Here is a 16,215-nt window from a genome sequence, read left to right as displayed (position 1 = left end):
CTTCCGATGGAAGATGCTCCCGAAAGGAATCGCGTTTCCGAGTGGCGTGATTGTGCGCGCAAATAAAAAAGGCTGGATGACCACAGACTTGGTCACTGACTGGATTGATAACGTTTGGCGGAAGAGACCCGGCGGCAGTTTGGGTCTACGTGGGATGCTTGTGCTCGACGCGTTCCGGTGCCACCTTGACCAGCGCATCAAGGACAAGCTGGCTGCATGCAACACCGACCTTGTCATGATATCTGGCGGCATGACATTGCAGCTCCAGCCACTCGATGTTTGTTTGAACAAGCCAGTGAAAGATAGAATTTGGGTGCTCTACACCGAATGGCTTTCAGTGGCTGCCACAAATTCATGCCCGCCAATAAAATGAAGCGTGCCTCACTGCAGGACTTTGCTGGATGGTTGAAAGATGCATGGTGCACGATCCCGTCTGCCATGGTTAACAAGGCCTTTAAAAAGTGCGGGATTTTGAATGCCATGAACGGCACCCAGGATGAAATGCTTCGGTCTGTTGATAGCAATAAGGAGTTGTCTGATAGCGACGAGTGATATCTATTGCCCCACGCGACTCGTACTGGTGCAGTGAAAATCTTGACAGCAAGGTACACCGGTTCCATTTGTGTTTTTATTCATCGCAACTTTAGTGTATTGGGAATAAATCTGTTTTTTCCAAACGAGAGAAAATAGTACTATTTCTATATGAAAGCACGAGGTGTGCGGTATCATAATTTTCTACTCTTTTTTTTTTTTTTTTTGTCATGGAAAACGGGTGTGCATTACAATGGAGGTTTTCATTTTTTTATTTTTTGGTCAGGTCATGCAAAACGGGTGCGCGTTACAATCGAGGGCGCGTTAGAATAAAGTATATACGGTAGTTCTAGTTCACCATAGGGACACAGGCGCACTATTAAACTGAAAATCTCCTAAGGTATTCAGTACCCAACTTCAGTACTTCTACAGCTTCAGAGAGAAAAAAAAAAAGGCACTCAATTCTATTTAACACACACTGTATGGATGGGAAAAAAATTCTATATTTATGCATAGCTAGTAGATTCCCGAGCATGCGTAGCACCATGTTTTCTTGCGCACAAATAAGTGGAATTAAAGTTCATGCTAAATTTCATGATATTCAATATTTGGCATTTTTTTTTATTCAATTCAACATCTACGAGTATTTGGTATTTGCACAACCCTACTACCAAGCCTTCTTGATGAATCCACTTTCTTTTTCTATTTTTCATCAAAATAAAGGCAATCTCAATTATATAAAAAAGAACAATGGCACCATACATATAACATAAGTTTGAAATTTGTGTAGCTGTAATGAAATACACTGCGAAATGAATGCACACTTCAAACTAAAATTGTATCCTCCCCAGACACATAAAAGCCCCTCAGTGCAAAACGGCTCTTAATTTTCCTTTGCCACATCATCATGCATCACCTACCACGTGCATACCACAGAGGAAGTAAGAAATTGTTCTTCCACTAGAGTATACACCGTGCAAGATTTTCTGCACTGTAGCTAGAACTGCGCACAAAGCTATGCTATTTCAATCACCTCTCAAAAGAAAAAAGATGAAATTAATAAGATCATGCAATTCGTGTATCCAAAAAAAATCTTCAGTATTCATCATCGGCCGGCATGCAAGCACGTGTGCATCAGCCAATGCCCATACACCTGTTCGTGACGTCGAAACGCTTGCCTAACAGCCTATTGGTTTATTTTGAAAAGTTGATGCGTGAATGTTTATTTGAAAAGTTTATTTTGAAAAGAAAGGAAAAGTAAAGCAATAGTCAGATATGTGTTTTCAAGCAGCAAAACTTAATGAAACTTCTACATCACACTACAGATTATGAAACCATGGGGGGCGGAGGGATCTTTTGCATTTTTGGTACAAAAGAATCTCAAAGTGGAACACAGTATACCTTCTCGACGTCGTTCTCATCCACCGACACCACTTCGCCCGTGGCATCCAGGCGGACACGCAGCTTCCCTTCCTCTTCAGTCGGCGAAGGTGAAGTGCCCGACACCAAGGATGCACCCGTGTAGCCACCCTTGAACAGCACCCACACCTTCTCAGACTTCATCCAGAGCCGCTCTGCTGCTATCTCCTCGTCTGTCTTGGCCTGAAGTAGCATCAATGATCGCATTCACGTAACTGGCATACAACTAAGCAAAAACCTGTGCACAAATCGAGCGATGGCTTATGACTGGAAAATAAGCGAGACTACAAGTCTGCTTTTCATCATTCTCTTGGCTTTACTTCACTTTTCCTATGAAACATGTGGGATCGCCTTTATCTCGTTTGTTCTTCCCCCCTCCCTTACCACTTGTGGGAGCAATTAGACTATGTGAATGACACTGCAGGTGCGAGTGAGAAGTAGCATCAGTTTTAGATTAGGGAACCCAAGTGGCCCAGTATACGAAAGAAACTAAGCTCTGCTTGGTTGTTGCTAGGACCCAAGCTGTTTGAGTCTCCTATTGACCTTTTGCATAATGGCAACAACCCTGTGCACACACAAAACAAGATTGGGTAAATTCAACTCTCTTGAATTTGGCTTAATGTAGGAGAGAAATGAGAGACACAGAAATATTGAACTGGTAATGGAAAACTGAAGTGACAAGTCTTTTGACTGTAGGGCTTTCTATATGTTCAGAATCGTAGGGTAAAGTAGTCTGCGGTGGGGTTCAAATTTGAAGCAAATAAAAATTCAGCTTTCACTTGTTATCATCAGCCTATTTTCTGTCCACTGCAGGACGACGGCCTCTCCCTTCGATCTACAATTATCCCTGTCCTGAGCCAACCGATTCCAACTAGCGCCTGTGAATTTAATAATTTCATCGCCTCACCTAGTCATCTGCCATCCTCGACTAGTATTCCGTTCTCTTGGCACCTATTCTGTAATTCTAATGGTCTATCAGTTATGTAACCTACAAATTACATGACCTGCTTAGCTCCATTTCTTTCTCTTAATGCCAATTAGAATATTGGCTATCCCTGTTTGCTCTCTGATCCACATCGCACTCTTCTGGTCTCTTAATGCTATGCCTAAAATTCTTCGTTCTATCGCACTTTGCGTGGTCCTTAACTTGTTCTCGAGCTTTGTCAGTCTCCAAGTTTCTGTTCCCTATGTTAGCACCGGTAGAATGCACTGATTGTACACATTTCTTTTTAATGATAATGGTAAGCTTCCAGTCAGGATCTGACAATGTCTGCCATATGTGCTCCAACCCATTTTTATCCTTCTGTAAAATTTCCTTCTCATGATCAGGGTCTCCAGTGAGTAATTGACATAGGTAAACGTATTCCTTCACAGACTCTAGAGGCTGGCTGGCAATCCTGAACTCTTGTTCCCTTGCCAGGCTACTGATCATTATCTTTGTTTTTCTGCATATTAATCTTCCAACCCCGCTCTTAAGCTCTCCCTGTTAAGGTCTTCAATCATTTGTTGTAACTCGTTCCCAGCGTTGCTAAACAGGACACTGTCATCTGCAAATATGAAGGTTGCTGAGATATTCGCCGTTGATCTTTACTCCTAAGCCTTAGCAGTTTAATAGCTTGTATACTTCTTCCAAGCATGCAGTGAATAGCAGTGGAGAGATGTGTCTCCTTGTCTGACCCTTTTCTTTATAGGTATCTTCCTACTTTTCTTGTGGAGAATTAAGGTAGCTGTGGGGTCTCTGTAGATATCTTCCAAGATATTTACGTAAGCGTCCTGTACTCCTTGATTACGTAATACGTCTATGACTGCTGGTATCTCTACTGAATGACATGCCTTTTCGTAATCTATGAAAGCCATATAGAGAGGCTGCTTGTACTCTGCAGATTTCTCGATTACCTGATTGATTACATGGATCTGATTCATTGTACAGTATTTCTTCCTGAAGCAAGCCTGTTCCCTTGGTTGACTGAAGTCAAGTGTTGCCCTTACTCTACTTAAAATTAGCTTGGTGAATATTTCACACAATTCCAAAAGTAAGCTAATGGGCCTACAATTTTTTAATTTCTTAATGTCTGCCTTTTTGTGGATTAGTATAATGCTGACATTCTTCCAGTTCTCTGGGACCCTTGAAGTCGTGAGACATTTTGTATAAAGGGCCGCAAGCTTTTCAAGCATGATGTCTCCTCCATCTTCGAATAAATCGACCGTTAGCCCATCTTCTCCTGCCACTTTTCCCCAGTTCATGTTTTGCAAGGCCTTTCTAACTTCATCGCTAGCTATAGAAGGAGCCTCCGCAACTTCTTCATTACTACTTCGAATTGAGGTATTGTGGCTGTTCTGAGTACCGTAAAGGTCAGTATATAATTCTTCCGCTGCTTTTACTATATCTTCGAAATTACTGATGATATTACCCTGCTTATCTTTCGGTGCATACATCTTGGCTTGTCCTACGCCGATTTCACACTGCATCCATTTTTTATTGCTTGCTCAGTCTTTCTCACATTATAATTTCGAATACCCCTTACTTTCTCCTTGGTGATCAGTTCTGACACTTCCAATTCTATCTGATCTCATTAGTTGGGACACTTTCATTCTTTGTCGTTTCTTTATTAGGTCCTCAGTTACTTGGGAGAGCTCATCTACTGGTTGCCTTGGTGCTTTACCTCCGGCTTCATTTGCTGCTTCTGAAGCTAGCCTAGTTATGGTTTGATTCATTACTTCTATGTCATCTTCATCTCTCTGTTTAGTGCAGCATATTTGTTTGCCAGCCTGAATTGGTCTGCTTTATTCTTACTGCACCTAGGTTGGCCTGTTCCTTCCCGACCAATTTTACTCTGTCTCTCTTCAAATTGAGGTGAATCCTAGACCTCACCAACCTATGATCACTGCACTTTACTCTACCTAACACTTCTACAACCTGCACTATGCTGGGATTGGCAGAAAGTATGAAAATGATTTCATTTCCTGTTTCACCATAAGAGCTTTTCCAGGTCTACTTTTTGTTGCTAAGCCTCCTGAGGAACGTGTTCAGTATTCACAGCTTATTCCTTTCCGAGAATTCTACCAAGATCTCTCCTCTAGTGTTTCTAGAATCGATGCCGTAGTTGCCAATTGCTTGTTCACCAGCCTGCTTTTTCTCCACTTTTGCATTGAAGTTGCCCACTAGCCGCCGTGGTTGCTCAGTGGCTATGGTGCTGGGCTGCTGAGCACAAGGTTGCGGGATCGAATCCCGGCCACAGCAGCCGCATTTCGATGGGGGCGAAATGCGAAAACACCTGTGTACTTACATTTAGGTGCACATTAAAGAACCCCAGATGGTCCAAATTTCCAGAGTCCTCCAGTACAGGGTGCCTCATAATCAGGAAGTGGTTTTGGCCCGTAAAACCCTATAACTTATTTTTTTAAGTTGCCCACTACTACAGTATACTGTGTCTGCACTCTTCTCATGGCTAATTCCACACCTTCATAAAATTGATCTACTTCATCATCATCATGACTGGAGGTTGGAGCATAGATTTGCACCATCTTTAGTCCATACTTATTAAGTTTGATTATGACTACTGCTACCCTCTCATTAATGCTGTAGAATTCATCAGTGTCTACTCTGTCTAACTTCTCATCTGCGAGTCCTCTATAGCAGAGGACGTGGCCAATAGTAAGCCCTGCATAAGCCTCATCAGTTCTTCTAACCTCACTAAAGCCAATGATATCCCAAACAACGCCTGATAGTTCCTCAAAGGCTCCTGCTAAGCTAGCCTCACTCGAGAAAGTTCGGGTGTTAAAGGTCCCCAGGGTCAGTTTCTATTGACGGCCTGTCCAGGTCCAGAGATCCTTAACACCCTGTGCTGAATTACAGGTCTGACCACCGCCTTGGTCAGGTGCTCCGTAGCTGCTGGGGACTTGCAAAGTCATCGAATTTTGAGGCAAATGAGAAGAAGATATTGGTACAGGTATTTTGAACACATGCTCTCCCGCTGCTTGGGACAGTGATTAGCAGCAGCAGTGAGAAACGAAGCGAACCCACCCCGAGTGCCTTGTGTCGGCGGCTGCCCGTGCGGGACAGGGTCCGGTTGCTGCCTCCTCCGAGGGTGGCTCCCTGCACCCCGGCCACGCGGGCCACGATCTCGCACAGCTCGGGTAACGGCTGGACCTTGAGCAGCACGCGGTCGCCGGAGGAGCGCACCATCTCGATGACCTCCTCGCGCGACCGGTCGTCTACGCTCACGCCGTTCACCTCGAGCAGCCGGTCGCCCGGCAGAAGGCCCGTCGCGCTGCCGCCGCCGCCGGGAAGCGTGCTCGGCTCGGCGAACATGAGCGTGCGGCGGCGCTCCTCGCCGGCGGCCAGGCCGTCGGAGAGGGCCGAGCGGCGCAGTGAGAAGCCGAAGTCGCCCGACGGCTGCCGCGCCACGCTCAGCACGCGCGGCTGCGGGCACCGGGCCGCCGTGCGGATCGGTGGCAGGGGCCAGCTGCGCACCGCCTGCCCGGGACCCGGCGCGCCCTGCGAGGCCCTCCGGATGGCCGCGAAGCGATGCTGCAGCTCGCCGTACTCGACCTCTGCCGGCGGGTGCCCGTTGCGCACCGCCGTCTTGAAGGCGTCCACCAGAGGCTGAGCCGTCAAACTCGTTGACCGCGGCGCGGGCCTGTCCGGGGGCTTGGACTTGGGCACGCTCAGGGTCCGGGCCACCGCCGGCTTCTTGGGAGGTACCGGCGGAGGCCTCTTACTGTGGCCGCCGTCCTGCTGCACGGGCGAGGGGGAGGAGGAGTCGTGGGGCAGGGTGCCCCCACTTCCGCTGTGGTCGGAGAAGTCCTCCTCTTCGGCGAGCGGCGACACGAGCCCGCTGCCCGGCGCCGGGATCGGCCCGGAGATGACCAGATTCCGTCGGCGGAACTCGCTGCTGGACAGCTTTCCCGAAGACTTCTTGTCGTCCCCGCCGCCTCCCCGCCGCTTTGACTTGTCCTCCTTGTCCTTGGCCTTCTTCCAGGGAAACATGGCTGCTCCTCGGCGGGGCACCCCGTGGCCTCCGTGTTCGCGTTAGACGAGGGCTCCCGGGGCTACCTGAAGGGCGCAAGGAAAAATATTTTTGTAAGCCTACCTGGCCAAGACTAAACTATCGAGATTCAAAATACAATTCGAGTGCACGATTCTTGTCACGCCGAGGCGCAGCCTTCGTGGGCACGCGAGCCGCCACATCTCTCTCTCTCTCTCTCAACTGAAAATGGCGGTACTATTTGTACTGCTGACCAACTCTCGCGCTTTAACTTTCAGTTTTAGACCCTTAGTCACTGCGAGTCAGCCTTCCCTAATATGACACAGATGTTTCACGTAATACATTGTCTAAACAGTGCATAACCGTGAAATAAACGTTATTTAGTTAACTACATCTTTCAAATTAGACAGTTTTTCAAACCGCTCAGGCATGCATCAAAATAATTAAATGCTAATGCAGTGCGATCTACCCAGTCACACGAGTTTGCCACACCGAAACCCACGACGCTATGTCAGTGCTACAGGGTGCTGTGTAGTTATAAGATTCAACAACTTTCTCACACATATAAACACTCGCCAGGGGCAACGAAAAGAACTATGACGCTTCACGCTCATCCTATAACGTGTGTGGCACGTGTGTAGATCCAAGGTGTCACGCGCCAGATACTGACAGTGTCCGTAGCAATTAACAGCTAAGGTGCTTCAGCAGAGATTGCACATGCACTATATATGCATAGTAGCGTGGACTGTGGGTCGAAGCTCAAGTTCTGCGGAAGACAGATACTTAGTAGTTTTTTCACTGTAAAATAATCTACAAATGATGTAACATACTTGGTCCATCCTTAATTCTCGCATTTTATCTGTTCTATTTTTGTTTTCATGGGGGCTCAAGCACCTTAATGGGGCAAGCACCTTACATGGTATACAAGTGGCTTGGCATAGCGCTGCTTGACGTTGCGAAGATTTGCGAAGCAAAGGAGTCGACGGAATAATCACGCACAGCATGCGATCGCTGGAACACGCCATGCAGAGGAACAGGGGTGGTCAAAAGTTCCCAGGCCAAAACGAGTACAACATTCACTGCCAAGCAAGCTGCGGAGCCCCTGGAGTAATTTTGGCACTCGGAAGCTGTGGGTGATGCAAAACAGTGGCGCTTACCCTCTTCTCGAAGACCCTGGGGCTCTTATAGTTCAATACATGACACGCCACACGGGCACGAAGTCAACGTGTTCGCGCAAGCTGTGGCCTGGAAACTTTTGATCACCCTTGTACATAAAAGATTTCTCGCCGCATGTCTGAGAAGCATAGGGCAGCTAGAGTGATAACACGGTGCACGATGTGCGATCTCACTGACACTGCATGGGTTCGAAAAGCGTCGCAAAGCGGGCACAGTATACGGTGTTACGTTTCGCCTACGACGCGCGGTATAGCCGGCGCGGATGCAACGGACGCCGGGGCTTCGTCCAAAGCGGCGGACATTTTGGCCCGTTCAGCGCCGCCGATACGCCTCCCCGCCACGCGGGTCCAGGCATGTTTCAGTGCCACGTGTCTTCAAGTGTGCGTGTGTGTGTGTGTGTGTGCATGTTGGTGCCCACGCTTGTCAAAGCGCGGCAGCCGGGGAGAGGAGCTCCCCAAGTGTGAAGCGAGGAGGTCTGACCGGCGCCGGCTCGGCGGATGCGTCACTACACTCGTCTCAACATGTCTCTCAGCCTGTCCGTGCCCAGTCACGTGCGCCTCTATCGAGGCGTTCCCTCTTGCCCTCAACTCCGAGAGTACAAGAGCAGCTGCCCCCGGACGCCAGGAGAGAGGCTCCGATTTCTTGCGTTGAGTAGCGTGCTCTCCCGTCTCTCCACTTCGGTCGACCTGACCGGCCGCTCTTTTGCTATGTTAGAATAAACAAGTTGTTCTGTTACCAGTCTTCTCATGCTTTGCCGGGACCTTCGGATGCTTCCAGTGCCCCAGGCCGCCAGGCCAACGCTACCCTTGGGGCTTGCGACCCATTCGCAATAACGGGCGCCAGCACCGAGACCCCAACAGCTGGTGGCAGCGGTGGGATCGCGACAACGGAGGCCAGCAGCGAAGAGATGCGGTTGACTGTATGCTGAGCAGCACAACGACCATCCGGGAGCAGTGCAACGAGCCCTGTGTGATGACTGGTTGCCTGCAGCGGAACGACTGCGCTGAATTCTTGGCTGCGAGGTTTGGTGAGTGCGGGACTTTCTTCTTCTGAGTTTTGCCAGGCTTTTGTTAGTGTCAGAAACAGAGCTGGTAATTGTGGTTGTCGTTGCTGCCGGGTTAGTTTGCGGCAAGACAATAGTAGGCAGTAGAGAAAGCAGCATTCAGAGCAGCCATGGATTTGAAGTCGTTGCGCAAACCGAAATTGCTGGAGCTTGCAAGAGAGCTGGGTCTGGATGTCTCAGACAAACTCAGAAAACCAGAACTGCTAAGGGCTATTCTTGAGTTAGAAGCGGAGGATGACGAGCTGTCGGAATGCCTTGAGACCATTGAGGAGAGGGCAAAATGACAGGAGCGCGAACTTAAAGAACAGAAAGAGAGACAGGAGCGTGAACTTAAAGAACAGAAAGAGAAAGATGAGCGTGAACGAAAAGAACAGAAAGAAAAAGAAGAGCGTGAACGTAAAGAACAGATAGAACGAGAGCAACAAGAGAAAGAAAGAGAGCGCGACCGTCAACACGCTTTGGAAATGAAGCGTCTCGAGTTAGAGATGGAACGGGCTCGTAATGGAAGTCAGGCACACGGTGCAGGAGAACGAGTATTGTTCAAAATGACTGACCTGATGCGGCCGTTTAAGCTTGGAGAGGACATTGGTTTGTTCCTGGTTAACTTTGAGCGAACGTGCGAGAAGCAGGGGTTCTCTCGGGAAACGTGGCCACAGCGCTTGCTCACTTTGTTACCCGGCGAGGCGGCCGACGTAGTCGCTCGCTTGAATAGAGAGGAGGCAGAGGATTTCGACAAAGTGAAATCGAGTCTGCTAAAAAAGTACAGGCTGTCAGCGGAGGCGTTCCGTCGGAAGTTTCGGGAAAATGAGAAAGGCAGAAGTAAGTCATATACAGAGTTTGCCTACAGGCTTATGTCAAACATGCAGGAGTGGCTCAAAGAAGAGAAAGCGTTTGGTGACCACGACAAAGTTCTGCAGTGTTTCGGGCTGGAACAGTTTTATAGTCGGTTACCTGAGAACGTGCGGTACTGGGTCTTCGATAGGCCAGACGTTAGTACGGTGGCTAGAGCCGCTGAGCTAGCCGAGGAGTTTGTGACGCGTCGGGCTCGCGGAGCTAAGGACGGACAAAAGGGTGAATTTGGCTCCAAGTTTGAGAGGCCGAAGTTCGCGCCCATGAGAAAGCGGTTCGAGACGAGGCAAGCGCGCGTGTGTTATACGTGCCAGAAGCCGGGTCACTTTTCGGCGCAGTGTCCGACCGAACCTAAGGAGACGGCGGCAGCCGAAGCCGAACGCAGAAAACGGTTCGAGACGAGGCAAGTGCGCGTGTGTTATACGTGTCAGAAGCCGGGTCACTTTTCGGCGCAGTGTCCAGAAACAAAAACAAAAGTCGTGTTTTTGTCATTATGCAGCACTGACGAGAACATGAAGCTTCTCGAGCCTTACATGCGAGACCTCCTCGTGAACGGGAAAGAGTGCCGAGTGCTTCGCGATTCCGCAGCTACAATGGATGTAGTTCACCCCTCTTACGTAGAACCCGATATGTTCACGGGCGAGTGTGCATGGATCAAGCAAGCCGTGGAAGCTCATAGCGTGTGTCTGCCCGTAGCAAAAGTGCTTATTGAAGACCTTTCGGAGCTCTTGAGACGGAGGCCGCAGTGTCATCTATGCTGCCCCCCCAGTACCCGTACCTATTTTCGAACAGGTCCGATCACCTCCTGCGCGAGAAGGGGCTTTTGTTTGGTGAGGCTAGCGTTGAGGCCTTAACCAGATCGAAGGTTCGGGAGCTCGCTGCAAAGGCGGTAGTTGCGGGGCCGACGTTGTCGAACAATGAGAAAGGGTCAGAGGCGCAGCAAGCTGATATCCAGAGCACGTCCGAACTGAATAAAATCGAGCCTGTAGCGTTGAAGGCACCAGATACTGGAGAGGAAATGCCCGACACGGGAAAGTTAGAAGAGCTATCTGCAGATTTGCTCATCGCGCCTACGTCAGACGGACTTAATAGGTTGCTAAAAGTCAGTCGGTCGGCTTTGATAGCCGAGCAAAAAAAGGATGGCAGCCTAGAAAACATATGCTGCAATGTCAAGCAAGGTATCGCCAAGAAAACTGCTCGTTTTGTGGAAAGAGGTGGGGTCCTGTACCGGAAGTATCTAGACCGCAGGGGAGTGGAGTTCGATCAGCTGATCGTGCCTCAGTGCTACCGTCAGGATCTGTTGCGCTTGTCGCATGGGGGTTCGTGGTCCGGACACCTAGGAGTTAAGAAAACTAAGGACCGTCTCTTGCAAGAGTACTATTGGCCAGGGTGTTTTCGGGACGCAGACCACTTTGTGAGGACATGTGACACCTGTCAGCGGGTGGGCAAACCAGGGGACAAATCGAGGGCGCCGTTGAAGTTGGTACCTATCATTACGGAGCCTTTTAGACGGCTCGTTATTGATACAGTGGGACCTCTGCCGGTAACAGCCACGGGGTACAGACACATTTTGACTGTGATCTGCCCAGCGACAAAGTTCCCTGAAGCAGTGCCGCTTAAAGAACTCAGCTCAGTTGAGATAGTCAATGCACTACTGTCCATATTTGCGCGAGTTGGTTTTCCTGCGGAAATCCAGTCAGATCAGGACACAGTGTTTGCTAGCCCTTTGACGACAGCCTTTCTCGAAAGGTATGGGGTAAAGCTGTTAGACAGCTCAGTGTACCACCCACAGTCGAATTCCGTTGAGAAGCTCCACTCCGTCATGAAGCGCGTGTTGAGAGCATTGTGGTTTGAGCAAACTGACTGGGAGCTGTGTCTGCCTGGGGTGATGTTTGCATTGAGGACCGCGCCGCATGCGGCTACGGGGTTTTCGCCAGCTGAGCTAGTGTACGGTCGCTCGCTGCGTTCTCCGCTTCGCATGCTTCGAGACGGATCACTGCCCTCTCCAATGGCTGCAGACTATCTCTTCCACAAATGGCCGCCTCCTGCGCTGGAGCCTCGCTTTGCAACAATATTCCTTTGAGGTGCGTTACAAAAAGGGGAGTCTCAACGGTAACGCCGATGGCTTAAGTCGAAGCCCCTAACGTAGGAATCAGCCTCAAAATTGTTTGTTACTGCTGTTTTTCTTCCTGAGGCAGGATTTTTAACATATTGCTTTTGTGTAGTGTTTCAAAGTGATGATGTGCTTTCTAGTGCAATTTTCCGATTTGTGGACGCGTTCTGAGTGCTGCTAGACTACTGTAAGGAACTAGGCAGTGGTATAAAAGGGAAAGAGCCTGGCAGGGCTTAGTGAGGGTTGTTTCGTGCTTGCTGACTGAGCGGTTGAGTTTCGGCGTAGTTCTAACGCTTGCCGGGAACGAGAACAAAAATGTCAACTCTCCCGAAGTCACTTTGCAGTGTCCTGTGTGAACCTGAACGAGAGAACGAGGCCTTATCTGTGCGCTGCGCTCAAGAAACGCCGAAGGACGCCCGACTTCGGTTATGAGCATCATCGAGCGACATCCCTCCGGACAGCGGATGCAGTCCCCTGACCATCGGGATCTCCTTCCCCCGGCGGGGCGGTCTGTTACGTTTCGCCTACGACGCGCGGTATAGCCGGCGCGGATGCAACGGACGCCGGGGCTTCGTCCAAAGCGGCGGACATTTTGGCCCGTTCAGCGCCGCCGATACGCCTCCCCGCCACGCGCGTCCAGGCATGTTTCAGTGCCACGTGTCTTCAAGTGTGCGTGTGTGTGTGTGTGTGCATGTTGGTGCCCACGCTTGTCAAAGCGCGGCAGCCGGGGAGAGGAGCTCCCCAAGTGTGAAGCGAGGAGGTCTGACCGGCGCCGGCTCGGCGGATGCGTCACTACACTCGTCTCAACATGTCTCTCAGCCTGTCCGTGCCCAGTCACGTGCGCCTCTATCGAGGCGTTCCCTCTTGCCCTCAACTCCGAGAGTATAAGAGCAGCTGCCCCCGGACGCCAGGAGAGAGGCTCCGATTTCTTGCGTTGAGTAGCGTGCTCTCCCGTCTCTCCACTTCGGTCGACCTGACCGGCCGCTCTTTTGCGATGCTAGAATAAACAAGTTGTTCTGTTACCAGTCGACTCATGCTTTGCCGGGACCTTCGGATGCTTCCAGTTGTGCCCCAGGCCGCCAGGCCAACGCTACCCTTGGGGCTTGCGACCCATTTGCAACAACGGGCGTCAGCGCTGAAATTCCAATAACTGGTGGCAGCGCTGAGATTCCAACAACGGGCACCACATAGCGTTCATGTCGCGTAGAGACGTCATTGCGTAAGTCGCATTCGTTAACATAAGTGCTATAGGCAGGTATATATATGATCTATTTCAAGCTGCCTCGATGGCTTTACATAATTTGATAAGTTAAAGAAATATTCGCTGACGATTACGAGACTGCCTAATGTGAAATTTGGGTGCAGCATAATACGTGTTTTAATTTGGCGATATACTGGCTGGCGTGGACAATCCGTCCCGTGCGGCATGTTGCAAACGGAGCGAAGCGTTCACGATGTATTTTTGTGCAACGCTCACAAATCGCCGAAGGATGAAGCAGAAACACGCGGGCAGGCACTGACTCTCAATTGACGTTTATTTTGATAAAAAAAAACGTTAAGCAAGAAAGCAATCCGTAATCTTTGAACACGTGACGAACCATCCGAAGCGTTGCTGTCTTCTTGGCGCATGCTCCAAATCTGAAGCGCACCGTCAGCTCCTATCTGACGCTGCCACATGTGCTCAACAAATATTCAAATTACTTGTCCCATAGCCGAATCAACGATTGACTAACACATCCATCCACCCTTTTTTTTTTTCTGATCTGAAATGCTTCGATTATTTCACGCGCAGACTGGGCTCCGTGCGTCGATAAGACCATAGTGTCGCTGAAATGTGGGGTACAACCGCGTTCTCGGCAGTGACCTGCTAGGTGAGATGGCTTGAGATCAGCCAGTGATCGTTTGTGCTCACTGAGCCTTACACTGACACACCTTCCGCTTGGGCCAATATACATAATTCTGCAGGAAAGCGGTACCTGATGAACTACGCCAAATTCACAGACAACATACTTAGGCGCATGCTTAATGCCACAAGTATTTTAGGGAAACTTTGCTGAAATGTTTACTTCCTTATTTACTTTAGCACCCATTGCCAACACTTTATTGGATAAAAAAGCGACGACGTCTACTCCACAGCGCTTCGCAACATTCTTTAAGCCATGCGAAAGCTTTCGTGCGTATGGAAAAACCACGCATTTCAGTCTGCGACCGTTTTCTTTATCTCGTGTCGCTCGTTAGTTGGACTTACTTGATTTCAACATTTTTTTCACAAGCCCCGGAGATAATGTGAGCTGAGTAGCCTGCCTGTGTTAGCCTTTCTACCTGCCCGTGAAAACTAACAAGCAGTCCATTAACGCACGTTTTTCCTAAAGCTGACCTAATACAGGAAAGTGCCATACCTTGTTTTATTATCATAGAGAGACTTAAACTGTAAATCAACAACGGTGTCAAAGTTGTGGGGTGCTAGCGCCAGCGATGCGTCAGTAAGAATTCCAATTGTAAGTCCAGGAACTTAATTTCACTTTTTCTTGCACCATTTCTACAGTGAACTTAAGCCACGCAGCCCACATTCGCTAAATACTTCGAGAATGTTCGCACATTGCCGGCTATAATCTTGGCTGCGAAACATTACCAAGAAATCGTTGAAATACCGAAACACATGTTTTACCATTTCAGCAAGGCCCACCACTAACTGCCTATCAACACGGCCCAAAAAATCTCGCTTAGTACGGGTGCCACTCTATATCCTATACACTCGCCGCTTATTCTGTATGTACAGTCGCGTGCAATATGACCTGCAACACCCTTGTTCGTGGTCGAAAGGGTTCCAGAGCGGCGCGGCGGCTCTGACATGCAAAATAGCGGTTTAACAAATACCACTAATTGAAGGTCATATCATAAGAAGCCAACAAACATTGACACCAAGGACAACATAGGGGAATTTACTTGTGCTTAATAAATGAAATAAAGAAACGAAGAATTAATGGAAATTAAAGTGGATGAAAAAACAACTTGCCGCAGGTGGGAACCGAACCCGCAACCTTCGCATTTCGCGTGCGATGCTCTACCAATTGAGCTACCGCGGCGCTGTTTTCCCATCCACTTTCTTGGGTATTTATGTGTCCTAGTAGAACCCTGGGAGTGTTAGCCAGCGCCACCACACACAGACCTTGGCGGCGGACGTGGGACGTCCTTTTTGCCGCAGGCGTCACGAGAACGTGATCTTTTTGGGTGAAGGCAACTGGTCAATAAACCCACATATGCTACCTGAAGGCATCAATGTAGCCGGATTCGAGACCCTCGTTAAGTAATAAACGAGAAGAAAGGGGGTTAACCGAGGGTCCCGATTTTATTAGTCATATCATAAGAAGCCAACAAACATTGACACCAAGGACAACATAGGGGAATTTACTTGTGCTTAATTTACTTGTGCTTTATTAAGCACAAGTAAATTCCCCTATGTTGTCCTTGGTGTCAATGTTTGTTGGCTTCTTATGATATGACTAATAAAATCGGGACCCTCGGTTAACCCCCTTTCTTCTCGTTTATTACTTAACGAGGGTCTCGAATCCGGCTACATTGATGCCTTCAGGTAGCATATGTGGGTTTATTGACCAGTTGCCTTCACCCAAAAAGATCACGTTCTCGTGACGCCTGCGGCAAAAAGGACGTCCCACGTCCGCCGCCAAGGTCTGTGTCTGGTGGCGCTGGCTAACACTCCCAGGGTTCTACTAGGACACATAAATACCCAAGAAAGTGGATGGGAAAACAGCGCCGCGGTAGCTCAATTGGTAGAGCATCGCACGCGAAATGCGAAGGTTGCGGGTTCGGTTCCCACCTGCGGCAAGTTGTTTTTTCATCCACTTTAATTTCCATTAATTCTTCGTTTCTTTATTTCATTGATTAAGCACAAGTAAATTCCCCTATGTTGTCCTTGGTGTCAATGTTTGTTGGCTTCTTATGATATGACTAAGAAAATCGGGACCCTCGGTTAACCCCCTTTCTTCTCGTTTACTAATTGAAGGTGTGTTTTACATGCTACTGTTGCGCTGGACAACAGTGGATTTAAGGCAAAA

General features: G+C 49.0%; 1 protein-coding gene across 2 annotated transcripts in view; it reads right to left on the bottom strand.

Moving 5' to 3' along the window:
* Positions 1-16,215, bottom strand: part of LOC126524347 (unconventional myosin-XVIIIa-like) — a 358,530-nt gene that overhangs the window by 266,202 nt on the left and 76,113 nt on the right. For both annotated transcript variants that reach the window (XM_050172677.3, XM_050172676.3), the window contains exons 2-3: positions 5,975-7,006; positions 1,933-2,133 (exon numbers count right to left, since the gene is read on the bottom strand). In XM_050172677.3, coding sequence (XP_050028634.2) covers positions 1,933-2,133; positions 5,975-6,940 — 1,167 coding nt within the window. In that variant the 5' untranslated portion in view covers positions 6,941-7,006. The remainder of the gene's footprint in view (positions 1-1,932; positions 2,134-5,974; positions 7,007-16,215) is intronic.

This window comes from Dermacentor andersoni, chromosome 3, assembly GCF_023375885.2.
Source record: "Dermacentor andersoni chromosome 3, qqDerAnde1_hic_scaffold, whole genome shotgun sequence".
Classification (NCBI taxonomy): domain Eukaryota; kingdom Metazoa; phylum Arthropoda; class Arachnida; order Ixodida; family Ixodidae; genus Dermacentor; species Dermacentor andersoni.
The sequence above is the reverse complement of the archived record's forward strand: the minus strand, read 5'-3'. Positions and strand labels throughout refer to the sequence as shown.